This window comes from Anneissia japonica, unplaced genomic scaffold (genome assembly GCF_011630105.1).
Source record: "Anneissia japonica isolate Jap-2015-1 unplaced genomic scaffold, ASM1163010v1 scaffold287949_len505691_cov196, whole genome shotgun sequence".
Lineage (NCBI taxonomy): Eukaryota > Metazoa > Echinodermata > Crinoidea > Comatulida > Comatulidae > Anneissia > Anneissia japonica.
The window spans coordinates 102778-129441 of record NW_022727758.1 but is presented as its reverse complement, the minus strand read 5'-3'; the positions used below and the strand labels follow the sequence as shown (position 1 = coordinate 129441).

The window sequence follows — 26664 nt, the reverse complement described above, 5'->3', positions numbered from 1 at the left end:
ATAAATTGATTGACAAATAATTTAGATAAAAAAAAATATATAAAAAAAAAAATTAAATAAAATATTTATTCATACCTGCAAAAGTATTGGAGCTACATTTGGTAAATTTTCATAATTGTTGCATAGTTGTTCTCCTCCTTTCCTTCCAGTTGCTGTACCAAAGCGTGAGCAGTTTAGTTGACTTGATACTTCTACCAGTCTAAACGCTGCATCAGTACACATGGAACACTGATCATTCTCCATGGCAACACTGTTTACTGTAACAAATCTATAACAGATTTTGGAAATAATTAGATTAAATTTTACAACATAATTTATACAAAATATTACAACTAATTGATAATAATAGTAATAATAATAATAGTGTTATATAACACATATAACATGTGCAAACATCAGATGTCTATAATAAAATATAACAACAAAAATACAGCCACAAAGTTAAGGAATATTATAGCTAGAGTCATTCAGGGGAATTACTAGTCAACTTTAGTTTTTGCTGCGAAAGTGAATTTTAAGAACAGTAATTTGTTCAAGATTTACAAATAGGGAGCTGGTGGAGGATTAACAATTTACAAAAATTTACAGGGGTCAGGGTCTGCTGGGCCCCCTGAATCCACCTCTGATTTCACTGGATAAAAATGGAAATAGAACAAATGTTCAACGAAACATCAGTTGAGTCATCTGAATTAGCATGTTATAAGTACATGGAAATCTACGCAGCCAAGTCACAAGTGCAGCATACACGCGAGGGTACACTTATTAACGGAATGTCATATTTGACAGGAAGTGAGTTACAACTAAAGTCAAGGTAGGGGTTAAGAACTTGGGTGCATTGTTAGATAAAAAAGAGTATTCTTTAGTAGGATGGAATGATTGATTAGTGATGATACATCTATAGAACCAAAACCATTAAACTAGCAAGGGTAAAATGACACAATTTTGACAACGGAATGTATAAATATGTTAACTATGAAACTATATAATTATGGTATACAGAAGATAAAGTGAGAATCACTAATAATTGGTAATTGTACCTATTTAACAAAAAGTATAGCCTACAGTTAACGTTCTATTTTTAAACGGTCAATGCATGAAATAGTTTTTATGCATAAACTTATGCAAGATATGCAGTTAAATAAATGTGAGCAACTTAGCTCAGTCAGTTAAACTGGTGGTGGCCACTGTGTGTGCGCTGAACCGTGGAGGTCCCCGTTTCAATTCCTATCGCTGCTGTCCTTGTGTTTCAGCTGGATGGGCTGAAATGTAAGTTACGATAGCGCACCGTCTTTCGCATGAGACATTTCAGCCGTTGGTCCAGTGTGCAATATGGCCCATGTGCATGTTAAAGAATGCAGTAACACTCTTTGGAAAGGAGAAGGGGATTGTCTCCCGGTATACAGCTGCCCAATCACCACCAGAAAGACCCCACTGGAAATAAGTCTTCTTCAGATTTTGTGGGTTATCCTTGGTGTTTACACCGAACAAACCCATCCCATTCTTCTTGGATGTTTAGCACCATTTCCCATCCAAAGGCTGCCGCTTCAAACTGTGTCAAATTCTCAAGTTATGTTAAGACCTGTCCACACTCTCAAATTTGATGTGACAAATTTGTGTGATGAGCTCATATGATAATGTCACAGTTATTTGTCACATAAAATTTCATAGTATGGACAAAGTTTTAGTTTTCTAAATTTTCAGTAGTAGTTTGGCAAGCTTGAAGCAGTTTTGACTTGACTTTAATTGTAAAATGCAAAGCATGGATCTAGAGAAAGTATACTATACACCGCATATAAATGCTTCTCACAAGTGGTTCCTCTGTTGAACACAGGGAAGTGCTGTTGAGTAATATTTGTCCCTTTCGTTTTGCAATTAAAAACAAGGAAAAAAAATCATTCCCTAGCTAATGTAACGCAAAGTTTTAGATTTAGAGAAAAGTTATACTTGCAATATATCACAGATATAATAATAATAATACTGTAATAATAATAATAATAATAATAATAATAATAATAATAATAATAATAATAATAATAATAATAATGTTACTAAAACCTACCTTAAGGGGAACTTAGACAATGGGGAAATTAGAGAACAATTAAACAAATGATGTTAAGGGAAAAATAACACAAAAGATACAGGTTTTCATGGGGAGGGGGATTTCCTATAGGCCAAATTTAACTCAGAAGTGTTTCTTTAATAAACAAGGTTTATGATAAAATACTACGACAGTGGCAAACTTGTCAAAAAAGGAACCCCCAAAACCAGCCTGGTCTGAGAAAGGTGATACTTACAGTAGATAACAAACAGTTAAACAAATTGTGTAATTTACTTACAAGATATTCTTGATGTTAATGATATTGACAGATGAAATATCAAACGCCTGATCAAATCGCTCAACTAGATCCCGATTAGTGCTAAAAGAATATACAATAGGTGGAGCTGTGTTAGTCAGGCAAACTAAAGTAAAATGAAACACTTATAGCACTTTATAGACAAACTTCATACAATTTATTGACTAGTATGTAATAAATTTAATAAATTTTAGATTTTAAAGTATTTTTTAAAGGATAAAAATTGTAAAGAGTAAATCAACAAAATGCAGCATAATCAAATTGAAATGTACACATACTGGTAATGAAACCCGATGTCATGATTACCAACGACGACATGTGTCTGGCCATTTACTCCTTGTCTGAACATCTTCCTAAAGCGTGCAACTGTTGCTTGGAATTCCTACAACACAAAAAAATACCACTTGATAAAAAAATTGAATCTTATGAATTTACTTATGTTTTCAGGAAAATGTGTGCAATTCAGCACAATAGGCACATTCCAATGAGTTAGAAGTAAGCTTTACAGTGGAGTTTACTTGTCGTAAGCCTTGGGTAGTTCCTATCGACACTCTTTGTATTAAGTTACTTCAACGTTACTACAGATGATTTATCCCTGAGCAGTCTCAGGAGTAAGTGTGTACTTCGCGTACACAAAGAATGTAAGGAATACGCACTTATTTCTGAGCTTGCAAGTAAATACAATCGTTTATAATGACCTCTATTTTTCCAAAAAATTATCACCTACAAATAAGTGCCAAAATAACATTTCCTGTGAAGTTTAAACCTTTGCAGACACAATGTTTTCATAATTGTTTACAATTTCAAGGATCTGTGTGCAAAATAATCGTTAAGAGACAACGAAAGGCTGTCTTAACATAACTAATGATGCTGCAAAGTTAATGTTTATTTGCAGATGCGTAGTGCTTCTATCCCAGGTCACTGGATCCATTTAAGTGTTGCTGCTGTAATCTGCTGATGAGCAGGCAACCCAACCAGGAACTCATTTATACTCCTACGTTGAAAGAAGCAATGCAGATAAAGTGCCTCGCTCAAGGACACAAGCGAAAAGCAAAGCAAGGGATTGAAAAAACGACCTTAAAGTTGGGAAACCAAACTGTTCACGCTGTGCCAAACCAATTCCATTACCAGATATGCTACAACTACTTGTTAATTGTTAATATTATTTATTCAGGCATCATACTGTATATCTATTATGCATAAAATTGTAAACGAAACAACAGAAATTTCCAGGAAGGATCAAACTTTCATTAATATCAGAGTGACATGATAGATGCTTTTCAGATTTATTCATCATTTATAATACTGCAATTGATGATTGCTTTTCCTTTATAACTATCAAATGATGAATATTCTTGGTCCTTAAATTTAATTTTCATTTAGTTCATTATAATTACTTTAAAGATTATTGATCAATCCATGCAACAGTACGTCAGTATGGTAATAATACCTATGAATTAATAACACAGAAATTCATGATGGTGTTTATAGTTTTAAATAAAAAAAATTAATGAATTCATTAATAAAGCTCTTCATACTTTATCTGAAGACCATTTTCCCTCATCCATCAGATCACCCAGAACAAACACAACATCTGGTGAAAACAGAGTCAATGCACTTTGAAAGCTTCTTTCCATCTGCCATTCTCTGGAATAATATTCACATATATTATATTTATATAGAATATATTATATAGAATAAACATTTGGGAACAGGTGGTGCTGCAGTTTGTTTCAGGCTCTGAATAAAATCTGGTGTTTGAAACTTCACTATGCATTTCACATGTGACCTTGGGCAAGGCACTTAACCAACATTGTCTCTCACCTCCCGATAGTATAGATGGGTACCTGATCAAAGAATTTGACATAGTGGAGGACCAGGGAGAGACTTTTAGTGATGGAGGGTTTAGATCATTTCAATCCCTCCATGGCTGGGGCTAAGGTAGGACATTTTATGGAAATGGCACCTCCAGATGGCCAGAAATGGCCTTCTTAGATTTACATTTGAATATAGTTTTCATTTTTTCCCCATCTCTTTACAATTTCTAGAAATTGTGGGGGCCTAGGCCAGCAGGATTGAATCTGTCTACGGGTAGAATGATGTGGCATCGAATGAATTAGTCTGTGTGCATTAAATTGTAACATGTCTAGGTATATTCCCAGGCAGTGAAGGAGGTTGTACAGTACATTGCATAAAGGAAGCTCTATCGGGTTTTTTACTGCACACGTTACATCTCTTTACAATTTCTAGAAATTGTGGGGGCCTAGGCCAGCAGGATTGAATCTGTCTACGGGTAGAATGATGTGGCATCGAATGAATTAGTCTGTGTGCATTAAATTGTAACATGTCTAGGTATATTCCCAGGCAGTGAAGGAGGTTGTACAGTACATTGCATAAAGGAAGCTCTATCGGGTTTTTTACTGCACACGTTGCTTCCAATCACCAACTCACTTTAGGGAGGGATGCAATAGAAAAAACTAGGGGATGTTTTTTTCCGGAAGGTTTATTGCTTGCTTGTGGGAGGTTGCCTCAATTTCGGCGGAAAACCCTGGCAATTTGCAGGATATTTGGACCCTGTTTGTATTATAATTAAATTATTTTAATTAAAATAAATAAATACATGTAATCATTGTTAAGTGCTTTGAGGATTTTATTCGTGTAAGGCTCTATATAAATCTAAATTATTATTATTATTATTATCACTGTTATGTTGAAATGACAGTTGATTATTAAAATGAGCAGGGAAGAGCGTGTACCTACTAGTTATAAGTTTATCATTTGGAATATAAAAAAATTTACCTTCTGAGCTTGTCAAACCAATGACCATTTCTTGTCCCCAACAAGTGCGGATCAGATAGGAAGATGGCATGCAATGTTGGCTCATCTGACACAGCGCCCCTATCCACTGTCAACGGTGGCCACGAACATCGTGCAATCACGACATAGTAAACTAGGTACTCGCATGCCAGCAGCAGTAAAAGTACTAAACTTGAAAATTTCAGAAAATGTTTCCAGTTTAGAATCATGGAACTAGGGAGTAGCAACTTGAACCAACCAACCATCTATCCATTCACAATTGCACCCTATCATGCTGAAAATTGATAAGTGTAACTTAAATTTTATTATATGCTATATATGCAGATGCCTTTACCAACTGGGTCACTGGAGCCTGTTGGGGATCAAAATCTGATTTGAGGCAACTACATGTAGACCTAGACGAACATATACAGAGATAATGTGTTAACGCCCTCATCTCAAAAACATTAGTAACAAGACAGAATAACTTTTAAATAAATGTTGTAAATTGTTAAGTAATAAATCAAAGAAAAAATTAAAGGAACTGCCAGTGGCGTACCTAGGGGAGGGTGGAAGGCATCCCCCCCCCCAAGGGGAGTAGAAATTACTCATGCCCCCCAGTTTCCCCCAACAAAAAAAAAATCATGGTCAAGTAGTTGAAAATCAACATATTTTGCGAATTAGCGCCCCTCAACTGGACATCGAGCCCCACTTCATCTTCGTGCCCCTCATCAGCGCCATCATTGTAAGACTTCTAGATACATCACTGCTCATACTGACTGGCCTAAGTATAGCCTGTAAATTACGCTTATGCCTCAGCTAAGCAATGCCATTGGGAGAACAAAAAAAATGCTGCAGTGTTTCATCTATGCTAAAAAAACATATAATTTGGTATTAAAAAATCAGCCACCCTACCCCACAACCTTAATAATTGCCCAAACCCACTGCTGCCGGATCAGGTCTGCACCACTCATTCTGCTTAATCATCTTGGTTATAACCACTTGCAAGGAGCTTGCACACAGCCACTAACTTTTTGTTAGTTACCATTATTCACAGATCAGAATAAAAATACAACAGGACTAAAGTTTCACAACCAGTAACACACATCTTTCAAATTCCCCAGAATTTTGGTTGTATGAAAACGATCCATGCATTTTCAAAGTCATGGTCTAAATCTAGGCTAGGCCTAGTCTCTAGGGTTGGCCTCTCTAGGCCCTGGGTTCTAGTGGTTTATAAGTAGACTTACTTTACAGTAGCCAAGCCCAGGCCACATGGGTCCAGGCAGTCCTACCTTTCTAGTGTATGTCTTCGCCTTGGAAGCTTTCGGCCTAGCTAGACTCCAGGCCTTAGGGCCTAGCCTAACTAGGGGTAGGGTAGGTGCCTAAAGAGAGGCCAACTAGGCCTAATTAAAATGAGATTTTTAAAGTAAACTGTTGTTTTGTCTTTACCAAAGCACAGGCTCTAATTAGTTTATGCAGAAATTAGGCCTAGGCCTACAATCTATCGCCTCGGTACCAGAATCAAGCATTCACCAGCGATCAGTCCACCGCCATCATGCAAATAATGGAGGTACTGCTCCTCTCTGATGGGACCAATGAAATCACGTGCTGATTGCGTAATACCGGACAAACATTACACCGGACAAACAAATCGCGGTATAAAGCCGTGCGCTTTTGTTTTTTGTATTTGCCAATAAACAGTCTACAGCAGTTGACAAATTGTTCCATGAAGTGAGACCGGGAGTGAGACACCTTGAGATGGCCCTGCTGGAAGAGACTCTTTCTAAATTCAAAACTTATATATGAAACTTATGCGTCAATAATGGTCATTCACATGAAATTGCAAAATAATAAATTTTAAAAAGAGCATTACTGTTATACACATGTTTCCGCTAAGCCCCGTCCTTAAATATTTTTGCTAAGGTCCTACACAAAAAAAGGGGAAGGGGAAAAAAGCGTAAACGTACGCAGAGCTGAGGTGCGTTTGTGGAACAAAGGCGTATTCAGCCTTCCCTGTTCTGATTGGTCATCAGTTAGATTGACACTGCTGGAAAGGTCGATTGCGCGCTCAAAACTTACATGTTTCGAGCGCAGCATCATTTCCATTTAAAAATGTTATGTTTACAATACCGTTTTATATATATAATTAGATACTAATAACTTTGATAACGTAATATTGCTGCAAAATTGTGTTAACGTTTTCTTTTGACATAATCTAATCACAAAATCTAATAACTTTTCTTCATAGTACTTACAAAATATAATTCATTAATAACTCATAAATTGCCGTTTCATCACACAAAGGTAAGTTTCAAATCACTTGCAACACAATAATTCTTATTGTGTCTATATGCGAAATATATTTGATGAACAAAACATTGCGATGCTCTATATAGTTTAATAAATAATTAATGGTAATTTTAATTAAATAGAAAAACCGCATCACTTTGTCAAAAATTAGGACGCAAATAATTAGGACCTAACTTTGAATTGATCTTCTCGGTTGGGAAAGTTCATTTAGTTATACTACGCGCAACACAAATCGAAAAATGATATTATATTGTGTATAAAATAAGAACGTGTGTAACTACATCCGACCCTGTAATTAAATAGTAGTTAGTTTCAATAGCGACCTGGCATTGGTAATCAAATACAGTATGGCTGACTCGTGTAATAATGTACCGGTAAATACTAAGCGGTGTATAATGTTGCCTAGCGATGTTGACCTCTCCGACCTACAGATAACGTAGAAATATTTTAATTATGTCGATGTTATCTGAAATGCATAATTTAATGACATCGATAAACATAAGAAATACTATAAGTATCAAAAGTTCACTGAGTGGGCTGAGGGTCAATGAATGTAAATATATACTGCCACGTACATCTATACTTGATGAAATTACTTTGTATTCTAAAGCTCTGCCAAGACTATCAAATTTTCTTTTGACAAAAAAACAAAAACAAAAACAAAAAACAAAAACAATAAAACTGTTGTCAGTGCCCATAGGCTACATAGTCATGATGTTTCGATCCATATGTCCTGGTGTGATGTCATCGTGGCATGTCACAAGTTTTTATCAAATAAAATTGATTGTCTGTACTAAACTTTATTATGTTATTAGCTTTCAACTAAAAATGAGAAAAGGACAACATTTTCCTCGACAATATTTAACGGATGTTACATTATGATATCATCTCATAATCTTCGTACAGACAGTTGCAGGCCTAGTTTACCCTTTTTGTGGGCACTCTGAAATAAGAATTTTTTCTCAAAATGTGTCTGTCTCTTTTCGGAGTTACTGTCTTTTTGTTTTATATAAGAATTTTCGTATAGTAAAACATCTGTAAATCAATAAAAAGCGATTCCTTTCTGATCTGTGAGTTATTGAAATTGTAGTTTAAATTGAGCAAGTCAATTAACTTATAAACTAAATACTTGTTTGCATGTTTTATCCATGATGATGGCAGAACTTAAGTCCATTCTTAATTACAGAAAGAGCGCCATCTACGTAATTAAGCATTGTAGATAGGTTTAATAAATTAACCAATAACGCATGAGTTGTAATATTTACTGTAATATGATTGGACAGTGTTGCATTGAGCTATCAACTAACACTTAAGTGCTGATCGGTGTTGATTTTTAATTTCACTCACACAATTTTGATTTCTAGTCTTCTAGTATCGATGTTAGAGGTAGCAACGATTTTGATGATGAGTAAAGGCTAAGGTTTGTACATTGTTTTTATTTCTGTAATATAAAATATATAATTTTCTGTGTGTGTAATGTTAGAACGGGAACGGGATAGGCTGAGGAGGATTTAATGTTGTGATCTCTGATCTGATGTCAGATGTCGTCCTTCGTCCTTGCCGCTGCACTTACTGTATGTTCAGTACGCTATTATTACTAATAATGCTATGGCTTTGCCATGCTCCTCTTTGGATGAAAAAAAAAATGCTAACTACTAATACTAAATATAATATGTTTGTAGGCCTACTGTACCATACGTAGTTGCGGGCTTTGTTGGCTGTCAGTTTTCGATCAGATCATCATTATAAATGATACCCTGTTCACGGTTAGGTCTTCATGGTTAAGCAAGAATTATCCCATTACCAAAAGAAAACAGGTGCTAATTAACCATAATTATGAGCCATAGAATAGTAGTGTAGGAATGTAACTATGTATTACTTTCAGTATTGTGGTGGCTCCAGAAATTTGCAACGGGGAGGGGGCGGGGTGTCCGAAATGTCCGACAGGGTGTCCGAACTAAGGTGCCCACTGGAGTCTCGGTCAGGGTCCGGGAATTGGGAGTACTGTATTAGGTAATTCCCCCACTGGCGCAAACACTGAATAACTTAATGATTTTATTTTTTTTGCGGGGGGGGGGGGGGGGGGGTGTCAAGTGGGGTTTTTGAAAGGTGGGGGAACATGCTCCCCGGGCACTCCTATAGACATGCAACTGAATACAAACACCAACAACAACCCCATTTTAAATACAATTTCCCGAAACTAAAATGAGAAATACTTATAATTAAATACATGGCCCTAATATGACTATTCAATTTAAAACATTGAATTGCTGACTTAAACATGAAATGGTTTAATAACTTCCAAGACAGATTGAAAAATAAATTTATACATCAGTTGATGTATAAATTATTTTATTTTATTTATTACACTTTACACTGTCAATAATACAACTTGCACAGGACGGTAACCAGTGATGGAGGAGGCAAAGCACCTCTAAAAAGCCCAAATCATATTATTTTGAAATACTGTCCAAAACTATAACCACATTAAAACAATGATCTGTGTTTTATTGGAATTTTAAAAATAAAATGTATTAGATCCTTACTTTTTATAAGAAGATGCTGGGCCTAAAAAAAAGTGGCATCAGTAAAATAGGCCTACTTGTCAAAGTTTTTTACATAAGAATAGCCTTGGGCTCTGGTGAATTCAGTCAGTGGTTTTTCTATGGTCAGTGCTTTTTCTATGGTCAGTGCTTTCTCTGTATTGTAATCTATGAAGGAGATTATAAACTAGGTACTATACCTGTATATTGTGGTTGTTGTGGATGTGACTGTGAATGGGCAACAAATCTGTACAAATGAATGAAAAACCAAACTGGTCGGGACTGCTTCTGTGCAGCTCAGTAAACCCTACTCACCATAAACACTTATACACCATGTCATATGGTTTTTAATTTAAACGTGCAAATATTAAATATAAATGCGTGTACAAAACATGTGTCTGACAGAAAGTAAAATCCGCACTCTACTAATCTGCAATTTGTGGTTCCGTAGTTATTTTTTGTCTTCATTGTTGGCCGACTTTTATCTTTTCAAACTCAAAATGATCTTCGCACCCCTAAGGCCGTGCACTCACCGCGCCACGACTGTTGGCGTACGAATCCAACTTCGCTCCCTGTAAGCGCTGCCTGCTGATTGTCGGTGGGAGTGTGAACGGATCGTCATTCAAAATGATCTGTTGTGCATGCGCATGTTTTCCATAGAATTTACTTTGGCTGACGACTCCCGGGCATGCAAAGTGATTGTCGGGCTTTCTCTCATTATTTGTGCAGTAAATCTTGTGGCATTCAACTGAAAATTGTTACCGCAACAGTTTTCCCGCATAATTACTTCCCCTTCCCCCCTACCAACTAATTTAACTGAACCATTTAAGTCTGCTGAAAATATAGTGCAGTGGTGGAGTTATGTCATATATGTTATTATATTATTATTATACTATATGTTAAAGGGTGCTGATACCACATGCATTAATACAAGTACAAATACACAGAGGTTGTGTTTTTTTGTTTTGCTCAATTTTTTTTGCAAAATTCACAGTGATTCAAAGTGGTAAAAATTTACTTTGAATTAACTACATTAGTTTTACTGCAGCAATAACCTGGATAAAATCATCCTAATTCTACCATATGGACACACAATACTATGCTATCCACAGAAGGGACCATCTCAAATGTTAGCATTATTCGCCAAGTACTACTGTACTACTTAAACTAGTACTTGGTATTATGCTCAATATTTAGTGTAGTCCCAGTGTTCATGGAGGAATCATTTTAAATTGTTATGCTAATTATTAGTTATGTCTAAAATAAGACAGTCTGATATTCTGTTGTTCTTTATTTGTCGAGAAAACAAAGTACAATACAATGGTGGAATAGACAAAATACAAATACAATAAATTGAATGAGTTGGCAGGGACACAAAAGCAAACTTAATCACTTGCGAACCGCACTCATCCAGTTGAACATAAATACAATATTAATAAACAAACTACCTCAAAAATTTGAAAGGATCAAATACATTATTAGCTTCCAATGAGAAATATATTGAAAAAAGGTAGTTTTCACTGATTTGTAGACATTTTACTATAAAAATCTTTAAATTGATTACCAGGAAATTTATTATTTAACTGTTAGAAAATGGACTGGATTTTTTTTTAAATTCAAATTTTAAGTTAATAACTTACTTACATATACCACTTAAGAAATTCAAATATGGAATTAAAATTTTTATTTTTTTTTATCTCTTGACTGATATTGCATCTTTAACAAGATCAATTTATAATGTACCTCCATTTCTTTTAAGCATAAACAATATTGTCCAAAACAAACTGGAAATTATGTTTTTACTGGCAATGACAACATAACAGGTAATCACTCAGTGAAGCATATAAGAAATTAATTAATTCTTAGAGTTTTTATCCATTATCAATTTAATGATTTTCATATGAAAATGTGATATTATTCAGTAATTCATATAAAAATTCATATTACAGTTGAAAAATTTACATTAATGTTCATAAAAATGTGAATTAGATCCTTTTGTAAATTTTTTTAACATGCTTTTTACCCAGTTTTATTTTAATCTAAATTAATTTATTTATTTTACTGTATTTTATTCATTTCGACGTATGCAAAAAAAACCAAAAAAACCAATATGGTTAGGTGTGTCGAGGGGTAGCAACAAACACACATGCAAAACCTAAAATAGAGGGAATAACAGATAGGAATCATAAAAAAAAACAAAACGATGAAATCTATATTGAACTTAAATATAGTTCAGCTCACTAATCTAAATCCATGATTAATTTGAAACCAGTTGAAACTGGGTTTTAAATCAGGACGTGGCTTACGCAGTTAAAGAACCATGAGATTTCAGAAGAATAGCAACTGCATGGATTTGTCCCTTTGTTGTTGTTTTATTCTGTTGGTGATAAAGTCTGGAGAAATCATCAGTCTTTTTATCCCTACCTCAATGAAAATTCAATTATTTCATTGAAGTTCTCATTTAAAAGGATCAAGCGTAAATTATAAACTTCGACAAAAATCAAAACAATTGTTCAATTTCAACTTGAACTCAAGTTCAAGTTTCTCTTTATTGTCAGTAAAAGTTCACATGAAATTGTCTTTCCAAGGATAAGAAGCAGTACACCATATACACAAATATAAATAGATAAAAGGTGTTAAAATAAAGGTACAATTCATTAGTGAATATAGAAAAATATAAAATAAGATATGTTTTCATTATTAACAGTAAAATTATTATTTTTTGCCGTTTTCATTTTGTTCTAATTTTTCAAAGATCGATACCGGTAATTATAAAATTGTACAGCAGTATATTACCATACTGTATTATAGAGGGTATTAAATAATCATACCTACTGCACATATGGTACAGATAAGGTTGGTTGTTTTTTTTTTCTATTTAAAAAAAAAACCCAAAACCTCGGCCTCAATTTGTTCTTATTTTGTTCTTATCTTTTATTAAGTAATTTCAGCTTCAAATGTTCTTATTAAATGTGTATGCACAGAGAATATTGGAACTTTAGTGCACCTGTTAACTGGGAAACAAAACATTTTCTTTTTTCTGGGTTTTAAGTGAAAACTAGTGATATTATTTTGTATAAAATGTAAGCACTAATTTAAATATTTAATTTTTTATCCATAAAATATTACATTTCAAATAATTCCTTTGTACCATATTCAATAAGGAGTTTTTAATTAGTAGCCATTAAACTCATGGAAACTGCTGAATAGCCCTCTCTATCTGAACCACTTACAAAAACAATTTATTATACTTTTTAAATTATGTGTGTTATGAGTATTTTTCACCTGATGTAATTTCCTTTTGAACAAAATAAACGGAACCTGAATTTGATATACAAAAGAGCTCGATTGCATGCTGAGGAATTTCTTCTAGAATATCCCTCATTGACATTGTTTCTATTTTTATACAGGGGTACTTTTTTGAAATCCCTGATGATGATGTCATCGTCCCAAGATCCAATGGTAAGGAGAGGCTTGACTTCCTCGCACACATATGCTGATGGAATTAAATCTGCTGGTACTTCAACCAGTTCAACCATGATGACTTCAACCAGTCCACTCCACCACAGCGAATCTAACCAAAGGGAAGGATATATTAATGGTGTAATTCGTAAACTGACAGGTGCTACAGAATCAATTACAAACGACGGAACATACTCGCGTATCAACACAAATGCAGAGTCATCACTTGACGCAGATGTAGTGACATCGACTGTTAGCGTAGCTGCACTTAGAGGGAAGTTCGAAGCTGTGAGTTCCTTTTTTGATAGTATTTCAAAACGACAAAATAGTGATGGCTTCCGGAAGGATGTCTGCGATGCAAACTCAAATTCACTTACTGTGAAAAACAGCGAAAACGAAGTGAATGCGAACGTTAAACACAAAGAAACAAATATTGAATTAGAAACAGTTATAAAAAATGTGGAAGAAGTAGAAAAAGAAATAATGAACTCTGTAGCAACAACAGAAACAGTGGAGGTGACTGCAGAGGCAGATGTGACAAAAACTGGAGAAGCCATCAAAACAACAGGAGAAACAATAGAGGACACAACATTGGGAACGATGGAGGATACAATGACGGATGGACTTTCTAGTAGTGATGATGAACTTGGAGACTATGAACTTGAATGTAAATCATTTATGAAAGATCTTGTGAGGCGCATTTTTCATGAGAGGTTTGTACAACGACATTCATTGTTAAATTTAATATGTTTACTATGCAAATATTTGATAATATTTTTGTCTTATTTTTTTTGGGATTGCTCACTTTGAAATCTTGAGTTAAGTTCTATTTTTTTTCGTAAATTGTACATAAGGAAGTTTTTAAAATCAGTGTTGATAAGGCAGATTTACATTTGAAACTCAATGGAGCTTGGACAAAAATATCCAATCATACTCTCATAAATTAATACAAACATGTTTCAAGCCAATTTACTTTTGTTTGACAATCGAGTACCGGTACTCAATTTAAAATATATTTTAAGTCACATACATTATCAGTAAGCACAGTAAAAAACAATGGATTTACAACAATATAAAAATGTTAAATACAAGTTTGATTATAATATAAAAACATAAGGTAAGATACAGAAGTACAAATATTTAACAAGTTTCCAATGTAAATTTAAATCTATTCTTAAAACTCACCTTTTTCTATAGTTCATACTTTTTAAGCACTGTGACACTCCGGTAAAGAGCGCTATATAAGTGCTGAAATATTATTATTATTATTTATATAAATACATGAAATTTTGTCTGTTCAGGATAATAACGAATCAAATTTAACTATAAAATACAAATCATAATGAAACATTAGGATACAACCGGTTAAAAAATGGATGTGCAGAAATACTGCATATTAAAATATATATATATTTTGATATGCAGTATTTTCGTACATCCATTTTATATAATATAAAGAATTAAAAGTACTGGTAATACAGCTGAAGTACAGTATTTCAAACATTATACAGGTACTTAAATGATACATTGTGTATCAAATTATATTATCAGAGGTAAAATTCTGAAACCTGCTAAAAATTCAATCAAAACGCATTAAAACAATTCAATTTTCCCTGTGGTACTGACTAGAGACAAGTCTTCAAAATTGATTACCAGGCATTTCTGTGCAAATTATATTGAATGGTATTATGTCTGTTGATCAAATGTTAAATTTTAATTTTCCGATTTTATTACCTCATCCCAGACATATTAAAATCTAAGCATGTTTAATGTTGTTTTAATTGTTGTCACATATGTCCTACTTGCATGTAATATTTTATTATCAACAATATAGTGAATTTATGATAGTCACATGATTTGTGTTTGAATGCCAAAGTAATAATTAAACCAGCATATTATTGTACAGTCACATGTTTGTGTACGCAAGTAATCTATACTCCATTTATTATATACAAAAGTCACATGTGTTTGTTACTATTATATACTGAATAACTAACCTCTGCTACTCTACTGTAGAAGAGTCAAGGGCACCATATTATTTGTAGACTGTTAAAATTAGCTTCAGGTTTTTGCATACTGTACCCTTGAGTTGACCATTATGAGGACAGATGGCCACTCAACACACCCTTTAAAACTACATTTCTTCAACACTTTAACTTGCCAGCATTTTTCTGTATAAAAGTATTAAATTTATTTTTTATTTTTTATTGAACTTTGTTCATTGTGGGTAGCCAAGGCTTACAGCCAACAAGCCGTCTCAAAGAGGCCCGCAATAAATTTCCACGAAAAAAAACAGATTCATACATAGATTAGATTTAGATTAGAAACTTATTTTTTTCTGGATACCTAATCAATGTGGGGACATTGTTCTTTCTTGGGGTCCAGATAATAAAAACTTAAATTTCATACAAAACAAACTTTGAAAGATTTTAAAGTACCTGTAAAGTGAATGTATAGTGCTGCTAAAATTTAATGGTAGGTTATTCAAAAGTTTATACTGAATTATATTTAAAAGTTATTTTTACCAGATTCAATTCACCATTTTGGCAAGACAAAAGTGTTTGTGGATTTGCTTCTTATATTTTATTGTGATAATCATCAAGTTAATTGTGTCTGTCTGCTGTTCCACCTAGCATGTGACAGTGACGGTTCTTCTTCCAAGTGGTTTACCACAACAGTTTCCAAATATCAATATCTAATAATTTCCAATCATAACCATAATAAAAGAAAAAAAAAACACTTGCCAAAATATGATATTTATTAAGAATATATTTTTAATTAGAATTTTTACAAGGCACAAATAAATATACAATTTTTTGAAATTATAAAGTCAAAATACAGTATTTTAGTTTTACAAGCAATTGACTGTGGTTTAGCTTCGGAGATACTCAGCCGTATCAATTCAATCATTTGGGTAGTGTTGCTTAGTAACAAAGTGGCAGTATCATGTGATGGGGTGTCATTGACGTAATGAACTGTTGTAGGATCATGCAGTGGAAGAAGAAATCACAGGAAACGGCCAGATACATTTTCAATATCAATTATTAATTTATGCACACGTATGAACAAGAATAAATAAATAGGTATAACCAAGAGAAACGTTTGAACTGGTGCGGAAGCCTTTATCTAAAGTCAAGAGAACTACCGTATATACAGTACTAGCGGATAAGACAAGGCTTAAAATAGCAGACTACTGTATTATTGAAAATCAGGGGGGTCATCTTATACACTTGAAATTCAAGTTTTAGATTTTTAAAAATCACGTTCGTCTTTATGGCACATAGAAAAAATTATTAGATTTGTCACTCTTTTATTTTTTTAAATTGATGAGGGAGGGCGGGTTTTTTTTTTTTTTTATCGGAACAATGGATAATTTCGCTTTAGTTTGTTTTTATCGATGAGGGAGTGACTGTTTATGTTTGGCCTGTAATAGTAAATATTGTATAAAAACTGGTTTAATTTTAAAGTTTTTTAAATAAAAATGTATTTGAAGTCACAAAATTGCATAGTTGTTTTTATGCTGTTGAAATAATTGATATGGCAAAAAAAATTTTTTTTATTCCCGCATCAATATTTCCCGAATTTTTGACGCGGGTGGGAGTGATAATCTATTTGCCCTTACTGCAGATTGTCCGTAAAGCACTAATTTACTACTGTAATGATGCTACTAACTGTTAAATTAGAACAATTGACAGGTGGGATTTAATAATAGGTTCATACAGTATATTTTTCCTATAAACCCTTAAATTTTTATGGTAATTTATTTCATGGATGACTTTTGTAGTAAAAAAATATATATTATCAGCAGAAACTGATATTTTAGTGTCCCACTGAGTGTAACTCAATGAAACAAAAACAAAGTAACTCCGACTTCTTGACGATTCATAAGTTTCGATCAATTTGGATTGATGAAAAAACATCATCTATCCATATACTGTATATTTATAATATTGCAGAAGTGTAACAGATAGTAGTTAAAACCAGACCAATCTTATTGAATAATTTTGTTTAAAGTAAAACCTGCGTGCTTACTTGTTGGTATAAACAGTTTTACTGTAGACTGTTTACACCAAAAGAAAACAAAAGTAAACATGCTGGTTTTACTTGAAGAAATTATTCAATATTAAATGTCAAAACATTTAGCGTTTTTATCAACAGACCAACCATGTAAAAGCAAAATTAAAACTGTCCAATCAAAATGAGGAAATTAAGAAAGAAGTGTGTCTCACAATGTGGATATCAAATCTAAAAAGTACAATAAACAAAATAGGGAATAAGGAGACTGGGAATGCCGGCTGAAATTAATATCTTTTAAATAAGCAACTTTTAATACTTAAATTGAATAGTTGTCTTTTCCCCCAGATTTCATCGCAGATGGCATATATTAAAAGTAATACTCATTCATTAATAATATTTCCTGTATTGTTTTAGATTTTTATATCGTGAGAGCCATTCTGCTCAATGCCTGTAATTGACCTGCTACAGCTTCCTCCCTATTGGATATTTATGAACTGGATGCAAATAATTAATTTCCCATACTGTCTTTGATACATGTTGTACATTGTGCTTTGCAGTATGTCTACAATAGTACATTGAACCCAAATTATACATTTATTAAACCGTGTCATATCACCCACATGTACACATGTCCCTATAATGTTCACAGGATGGTCCACATGCAGTACTACATTTCCCTCGAGCGGCAGATCTACCCCACTTCCCAGGGATCTTCGCCAGTGGATGAACTTATAAAGCATATACTATAATATCATGATTGCCATACTGAGTATTTACATGTGGTAACATTGTGCTCATACTTAAGTGTAATAGTACTTAGACACTGTCCTGTGTCATATCGCCCACACACGTCTCCATAGTATCCATACAGTTATTGTGTAATACTGTCCACATGCAGTACCCTGGCAGACCTATCCCCTCCCAGGGATCTTTGACACTGGATATAATACTTTTTTTTTAAATCCTGACACTGAATTTAATCCTGATACCTGCACATCAATCAGCTATTAAATGAGTCACACTTTGTTATTGAATTTTAATTATCTATCCAGCAATTTCAGATTAATGATGACAGGGATATGGTCAATCATGTTCTTTGTGCTATCTAATATTTACTCTCATACATTCATGAACCTGTTTGAATTTTTATGATACTTAATTATTTATAGGACCAATCTTATTGAATAATTTTGTTTAAAGTAAAACCTGCGTGCTTACTTGTTGGTATAAACAGTTTTACTGTAGACTGTTTACACCAAAAGAAAACAAAAGTAAACATGCTGGTTTTACTTGAAGAAATTATTCAATATTAAATGTCAAAACATTTAGCGTTTTTATCAACAGACCAACCATGTAAAAGCAAAATTAAAACTGTCCAATCAAAATGAGGAAATTAAGAAAGAAGTGTGTCTCACAATGTGGATATCAAATCTAAAAAGTACAATAAACAAAATAGGGAATAAGGAGACTGGGAATGCCGGCTGAAATTAATATCTTTTAAATAAGCAACTTTTAATACTTAATTTGAGTAGTTGTCTTTTCCCCCAGATTTCATCGCAGATGGCATATATTAAAAGTAATACTCATTCATTAATAATATTTCCTGTATTGTTTTAGATTTTTATATCGTGAGAGCCATTCTGCTTAATGCCTGTAATTGACCTGCTACAGCTTCCTCCCTATTGGATATTTATGAACTGGATGCAAATAATTAATTTCCCATACTGTCTTTGGTACATGTTGTACATTGTGCTTTGCAGTATGTCTACAATAGTACATTGACCCCAAATTATATATTTATTAAACCGTGTCATATCACCCACATGTACACATGTCCCTATAATAAATGTTCACAGGATGGTCCACATGCAGTACTACATTTCCCTCGAGCGGCAGATCTACCCCACTTCCCAGGGATCTTCGCCAGTGGATGAACTTATAAAGCATATACTATAATATCGTGATTGCCATACTGAGTATTTACATGTAGTAACATTGTGCTCATACTTAAGTGTAATAGAACATAGACACCGTCCTGTGTCATATCGCCCACACACATGTCTCCATAGTATCCATACAGTTATTGTATAATACTGTCCACATGCAGTACCCTGGCAGACCTACCCCCCCCCCCCCCCCCCCCCCCCCCTGACACTGGATATAATACTTTTTTTAAAAATCCTGACACTGAATTTAATCCTGATACGATACCTGCACATCAATCAGCTATTAAATGAGTCACACTTTGTTATTGAATTTTAATTATCTATCCAGAAATTTCAGATTAATGATGACAGGGATATGGTCAATCATGTTCTTTGGGCTGTCTAATATTATTCTCATACATTCATGAACCTGTTTGAATTTTTATGATACTTAATTACTTATAGGCACTTCCTGCATTTTTACTCTGAGAGCAACCTTACAAACTTGCTAACTTCAATCAAATAAATTAATGTATTGGAGTTGTTTGAGATTTTTGTCTAGAAATGCTCAGCAGTGACGATAAACACTGGTACTTGGAATTTAAACCAAAATTAGCTTGTTTTGGGATACTATGCTTCCCTCTTTCTCTGTTTTGTTTTCTTATATCTTTTTCGGTGTCTTTTTTTTGTGGGGGGGGGGGTGGCTAGCCTCCTATTTCCCCATTACTGTACCATTTTCATTTTGAGTATTATTTTAAATTTATTTCAACAATTCTTTGTGATGATTGTCTATTCAAGACTTTTTTTATTCCTTGTTTCGTGAAATTTTTTTTTTAAAGATCGTCAGAGGAGGGTAATAAAAAGAAATATATATATTTGTTTTATTTAGCAAATAGTTTTTCCGAAATAAGAGAAAATAAAAATAAAAAGTTATTGGTGAATGTAAACATTGAGTAATGGGATGGTTAATGCTTTAAATTTATATGATTAGGAAGAAATATACTACATATATTATTTTTACAGATTTAAAGGCAGCAGCAGGCATAATAAAAATAAACTTTAATTTTTTTTCTGAAATTTCGATTTTTTTCTGGGTGGAGGAAGCACTAATTGACCAAAAATGAAATTTTATCTTAATTTTAAATCATCATTATTGGCGGACGACAGGTTCGCTATTAAAACAAGGTATAAAAAAGTCTTGCCTAATATATGAAGATAAGAATGCAACCTTTGTTGATAAGAACCCACACATCCAGGATTTAAACAAGATACTTGATAGAAATGTACGTGCTTGAACTCTGTTGACATTTACAGTACTGTATATCCTGTTTTGTTTTGTTTACTTACAGTGGGTCAATAACACAGACAGATAACCACAAGTTTGACCAGTATTGTAGGGTGAGTAATTCCAGTACTGTATTAATCTTTGTTCAGCAATTTTAATTCCTTCTTTTTTATTAATTTAATTCATGTTTTACTGTGTTCATTTCGTTGTTGCAGTGCAAGTACTGAATTGGCACAATTGACAATAAAATAATATACAGAACAGAAAAAACATATACCAAATACAAAGTCCCACTGTGAAATAGAGCAAAATTTAAATTTATAATGTTTGATTACAAAAATCAATAAATTTAAGATAAACAGGGAAGTCAAAATTGAAATTTCATACAAAGATTTTATCAAAATAAGGTGTCCAATTCGGAGATTATTGAACAAGGGATAGGGGTGTGGATTATTAATTATTGTTTAAATATGATTCTACCAAACAAAATAATTACAAACCAAAATTAACATTATTATTAATACATTTTTTGATTACTGTTTATTTTTTGATTAAGGCCCTATAAAAAATATTATTAGTTTATCACCCTATCTGGGCAGGAAAAGTGATGAGGGAGGGAGGCTTTTTTTTTAAATTTTTTATTTTGCTAAAGCCAAATGTAACCCTTGGTTTGTTTGCTGGTGCATTGATATTCAAAGTAAAACATGATTTAGATCATGCAAACAATATCTACTAACTATTTAATAAAATAAATGAAAAAAAAAAATTAAAAATAAATAAAATTAAAAAAAATTTAAAAAAATTAGAAATTTTTTTTTTTTTTTCAAAAAAATTTTTTTTCAACAATTTTTTTTTTTCAGTACCATAAAAGGCATTCGCGCGAGGGTGATAAACTAATAATTTTTTTTATTGGGCCTAATGTTCATTAAGTTATGCAGTACTGTATGATATATAATTTTTGCGTGCTGCATGTAAATGATAAATTTCAAGACTCCACATGGCCAGGGAGCATGAATATTTTGACAATGGTTTTCAAATTCATGATCCCTACAAACTATGGAGTCATTTTCACCTGCATCTTCAAAACTACACATATTTAAAATGTGTATTCAAAACAAGTGGTTTGGGAGCAGGAGTGGTTTTTGGTCTCTCAACATCAAGGTCGGGGGTTCGAACCTTCACTGTGCATTTCACTTGTGTTCTTGGACAACGCTTTTTTACCTACGTTTGTCATGTCTCTAAAATCTTAAAGTTAATATTAGGCCTTGTACAAAAAAGTATTTATTTAGCGTTCCTTCTCCCACCCCCTCAAATTCTGGCTGATAGGATTTAAAAAAAAAAAAAATTTTAATTACAAATAAAAAAATGTATACGCAATTTACCAGTGAATCGTAATAATAATTGTAAAGTCGTGATACATTTAGGTTCTTCTTTTGTATTTGGCATATACCTAGTGATAACGCATGCTATTACGATTAACTTCTGCCCTGAGCCTTAATAACACTTAGTTTATACATGGAGGTATGATAATCATCACACTTTCTCTCCATTAATTTAAGAGGGCCCCTGTATATCTGGTTACATTCTATAATAAACTGGAATACTCAGCCTCTATAAAGATGCTATATAAATATTGTACTGGTTTGTAGTTTTTTTTTTTCATTCATTTTTCAATGTTTTGTACATGACCTTATAGAATATTCCAAACCATTATCTCATACGGTAAGATACAAAAATATGTATTGTTCAAGACTTTAAAATGAGTGTTTCTGACAGCAATTTGGTCACTGGATCATTGTGTCAGCCTGCAAATTCAAGTTCAAATAAACCCCACTGGTGATATCCTGCCATATTCATATTTTCCAACCAAGCAATAATAACACAATCTACAGTATTTGAACTTTGAAATACCTTTGTAAGTGGGAGTGAATAAAATACCATATTATAAATTCTTTTAAATAAAAAGCAAATGCAATATCAGTCTTTTGTTATATTTAATGACATATGCTACCTGCCACAACCATACTGCACCTGTGGTTAAATTTGCAAATGCTACCTCTAAGATCACACAATTCTTTGGGTCTGGTAGAGTGGAAAGGATTGATATTTTAAAGTAATGTTTGTTACTTTTTTACATTTATTTATTCTTTCTACATTGTAGGCACTTTCAATACTATTACTGTACTCTGATTTTCAATGTGGACACATAACAAAAATATATACAATATATAGAATTGATTAACAAATATTAAAAGAATATAGTGAATTTATTTGGATTTTTAACTTTTCATTGTTTAAAAACTGGCTAACGAAATACTTAAATTCATAGGAGTGACGTTTTTGCCCTATGTGACCTGATATCGTACTGAACTAAGTATGTTTCCAAATTATACCCCCTTGTGGTATTATATTTTTGATGTGTTTTTTTGCAATTTTTGTCTGTAAGTGAAAACAAAAATCGTTTTTGATGGATGATTATTTGAAATACGGTAAATAAAAAATAAAATACTTTAAAATAAAATACATTTGCTAGTGATTGAGGTGGAAATCAAAGCCACAACCTCCTGATAACTAGCCTGGTGTCATATCCACTAGCCCACCGAGCTTGCACTTAGTGACTAGTGTTGAATCCTGATGCAAACACACATCAAAATAGCATTTGCAGTGCCTGCTGCAGCTTGGGAATTAGATTCAACACTACTCACTAAGCACAAGCTCGGTGGTCCAGTTGTTATGACGTCAGGCTATTTTCCGGACACAAATCAAAATAATAATTTTTATTTATTTTTCAGGTGTAAAGAAGCTGATGACTTCACCCCAGCTATGCACCTGTCTCTTATACACATCTAGATGTGTATAAGAGACAGACATACATCAGGTGCCTGAAACAAACCAGAGGAGTTTTGAGTGAGGAAAACCCTTAAAACCTGACCATCCCTCCAAAGACCTTGTCCCCATGCATCAAAAACCATCAAAATGATATGAAATTTACCATACACTACATACTAGAATGCTTCAGTTCAGGGTGCCTCGATGCCCCTACCAAGAACTTTAGCTTCCAAAGGAACCCTGTCAGGATTTCCTGAAAGCATGCCTGTTTAATTCAGTATTTGAGTAACTTTAGTTTGCTAATAGTAGTTTTCTCAACATTTGAATTTGGTGGGTTGTATTTTCTAATTTTCAGACTGCAGAAGGTAGGAAATGGTTTGCAAGGCTGGTGGATGGCAAGCGTATCTATAATAAGTGTGTAGCAGAGCAGACATTTTACCGGCTTGTGCAGTTCTTTGCAGTCTGCTTGTTTGAGTGAGTGTTAACAATGGTAGACCTTTTGACCGATCTTGCACACAAACTTTAACAATAACAGTAATTACAGGGATTTACAAAGGGATTGTCATATGGATGCAATTAGGCCCTAGGTTCTTAACCTTTTTTGGTCCACTGACCATATCCATACCGTATCCATGGTCAATATTGACAATGTTTTCGACCATCTGCAACCCCCTGGGTAAACCATTTTTTAAATATTGTAAATGTAGACCCCAGATTTGGAACTGTGGAATTACGCCTTATAAATGATATAAAATTATAAAAACATCGTTAAAAAAATTAAAAGGAATACATTATAATGATAATAAACATAGGATGAAAAAAAACACTAACAGTAATAGTGAAGAACAAACTAGGAGCTGTGAAACAATATATGATAAAATAATGTGTAGAAAATAAAAATGCCTCGATCAGTATTTTTGTGAAGATTATTTGAAAGTCAATTTTACAGATAATAGTTTAAAAAAAGCCATGTCATTTGCTTGTATGGAAAAGATAACACAGTAGCAGATACATTGGCAAAACTTAAAAAAAAAAAATCTAATATGACATTGATAGTCTGGTGAAGGTTAAAAGATGTCATTGTTATCTATGGCATAGTATCATAGTAATAGAAACAATTTGTTTTCAATTCGTAATGTTTCTCGCATGCAAAAACTAGAAAACAGAACTAATTTTTATATGAGCGGGAATATTTACTGATCTGATGTAAAGTTAATAACACCTTTAACCTGTTGCATACAGTACTTACAATTTCAAAATGATATGTACTGTAATATTTAACATTTATTAATGGTAAGTAAAATATATTAAACTATATATTTTAATTTTAGTTAAGAAATAGGCTAAGGATTAGATTAAAGGTTTTTTTTTTTTTCTTGTTAAATTTTTTTTGTTAAACTGCATAAATCAGAATGGGATCCAACACTTTTACAGTTTTTACATTGAATTTGACAATCAGCACTATGAATCCGGTGGAATTAGCGTGGTATAAATGCTTATAGATTATACATTATATATACATTGATAATTTCTCACCCATCGTAAAAGTAGCTATCATCATTGATGTCGATTGTGTGTCAATTATGAACTTGTAGAAGAGCCTTCCCGTTGTTGAGCGTGTGGTAATGAATTATTAATTTACCATTCAGTTAATTAACTAATTAATTGTGGGCAGTATGAATAGTACGGTTTTGGTAGTTATTGCAGGAGTCTGACAGACAATAGAATGAATAGAATTGTAGTAAATTAACGTAACATGAAATGAATTAGAAAATAGAAACATTGTGTAGAAACAAAATTGCGTTATATTATGATTAGCATCTCCTATTTGGAAGGTAGCACCCAATGGTGTTCATACTAAAATAATGGGCAATTCATTGTACTATACATTTTTAAAGGAGTCACTTGAAAAGTGATAATAAAGATGGTAGCCAAACTGAATTAGTTCCAAGAATCCAAGAATTCAAAGGGGAGGAATTTTACAGGTGGATCAACTACTAGACCACCTCAGCTGAGATTTGAAGATTCTGTCTTGACACCTTTAGATAGCGGGAAATGGCACTTTCAAACTTACTTTTAAATGCAATTTTCTTTTCCCCATTTTTTTTTAAATCTTCAAATATGTACCCTCATTAATCTGCCTCTGTCATAAAATAAGGTCGTTGGACCAAAAATAAGGTAAAAATAAAAATTTTTTAATACAAAAATGTTATTTTGCACAAAAGCACAATTTGGACCATACTCAACTCTCCCCGTGGACTGTACCAAGGATTTTTTGGGATCAGGACCAATGCTGTAGTAGGCCCCTTGGTTTCAGAACCCTTCGTCAGACATGTCAGAACCTTGTTGGCAAGTTTCTGGAGCATCCACTGTTCAAGATATGAAACCTAATAATTTAGTCCATAAGTGGCATCATTTTTTTGTTGCAGAGAAGCAACATATTCAGGTTCAAATTGCTCTTTATACAAGATACATTTGTCAAGCAACATATTCAGGTTCTAATTGCTCTTTTAAATACAAGATACATTTGTCAAGCAACATATTCAGGTTCTAATTGCTCTTTATAATACAAGATACATTTGTCAAGCAACATATTCAGGTTCTAATTGCTCTTTATACAAGATACATTTGTCAACGTTTACAAGTTTCTTCACATGAAATTTCTTTTCCAGATGCTTCGATAGAGAATAAAAATAAAATACATAAAAAGACACAAAAGACAAGTAACTACAATAAAGAAACAGTTGGAACATAAACTACTTAATAGTCAAAAAACTAAAACTACAAACATATTCAAAAGACACAAATGGCAAGGCATATTTTTAAGATAAATAATACAAAGGCAAAAGACACAAACCGTATTCATAGATACATATTCAAAGGTGTACAATTCATAGGTTGAGTGTAAATGAAAGTAACATGGTATAGGCCTAATATATATTTTATTGCTTTATCGCGTACTGTAAGTATATATCGTCGCTCACATCACGAACTAACACAATCAAAGTAGATTGTGTTAGTTCGTGAAATCACAGTAGCGCGTCAAAACGAGCGCGTATTGGTTGTCAGGCAATTTTGTATTCTTTACCACACAAAAAGTACTTAACGACAGCAGCGCGTATTTTGACGCGCTTTTTTGATTT

General features: G+C 33.1%; 2 protein-coding genes across 2 annotated transcripts in view; one reads left to right on the top strand and one right to left on the bottom strand.

Moving 5' to 3' along the window:
* LOC117113794 (metallophosphoesterase 1-like) overlaps positions 1 to 6750 on the bottom strand; it is a 12427-nt gene extending 5677 nt beyond the window's left edge. Inside the window, exons 1-6 of the mRNA XM_033257230.1 lie at positions 6600 to 6750; positions 5154 to 5445; positions 3893 to 4001; positions 2633 to 2736; positions 2337 to 2417; positions 76 to 268 (exon numbers count right to left, since the gene is read on the bottom strand). Of these exons, the coding sequence (XP_033113121.1) occupies positions 76 to 268; positions 2337 to 2417; positions 2633 to 2736; positions 3893 to 4001; positions 5154 to 5416 (750 nt within the window). The 5' untranslated portion in view covers positions 5417 to 5445; positions 6600 to 6750. The remainder of the gene's footprint in view (positions 1 to 75; positions 269 to 2336; positions 2418 to 2632; positions 2737 to 3892; positions 4002 to 5153; positions 5446 to 6599) is intronic.
* A 1985-nt stretch (positions 6751 to 8735) lies between these two features.
* The window catches only part of LOC117113799 (uncharacterized protein KIAA0513-like), a 28580-nt gene continuing 10651 nt past the window's right edge, over positions 8736 to 26664 (top strand). The window contains exons 1-4 of the mRNA XM_033257236.1: positions 8736 to 8880; positions 13414 to 14178; positions 20757 to 20805; positions 23877 to 23995. Of these exons, the coding sequence (XP_033113127.1) occupies positions 13436 to 14178; positions 20757 to 20805; positions 23877 to 23995 (911 nt within the window). The 5' untranslated portion in view covers positions 8736 to 8880; positions 13414 to 13435. The remainder of the gene's footprint in view (positions 8881 to 13413; positions 14179 to 20756; positions 20806 to 23876; positions 23996 to 26664) is intronic.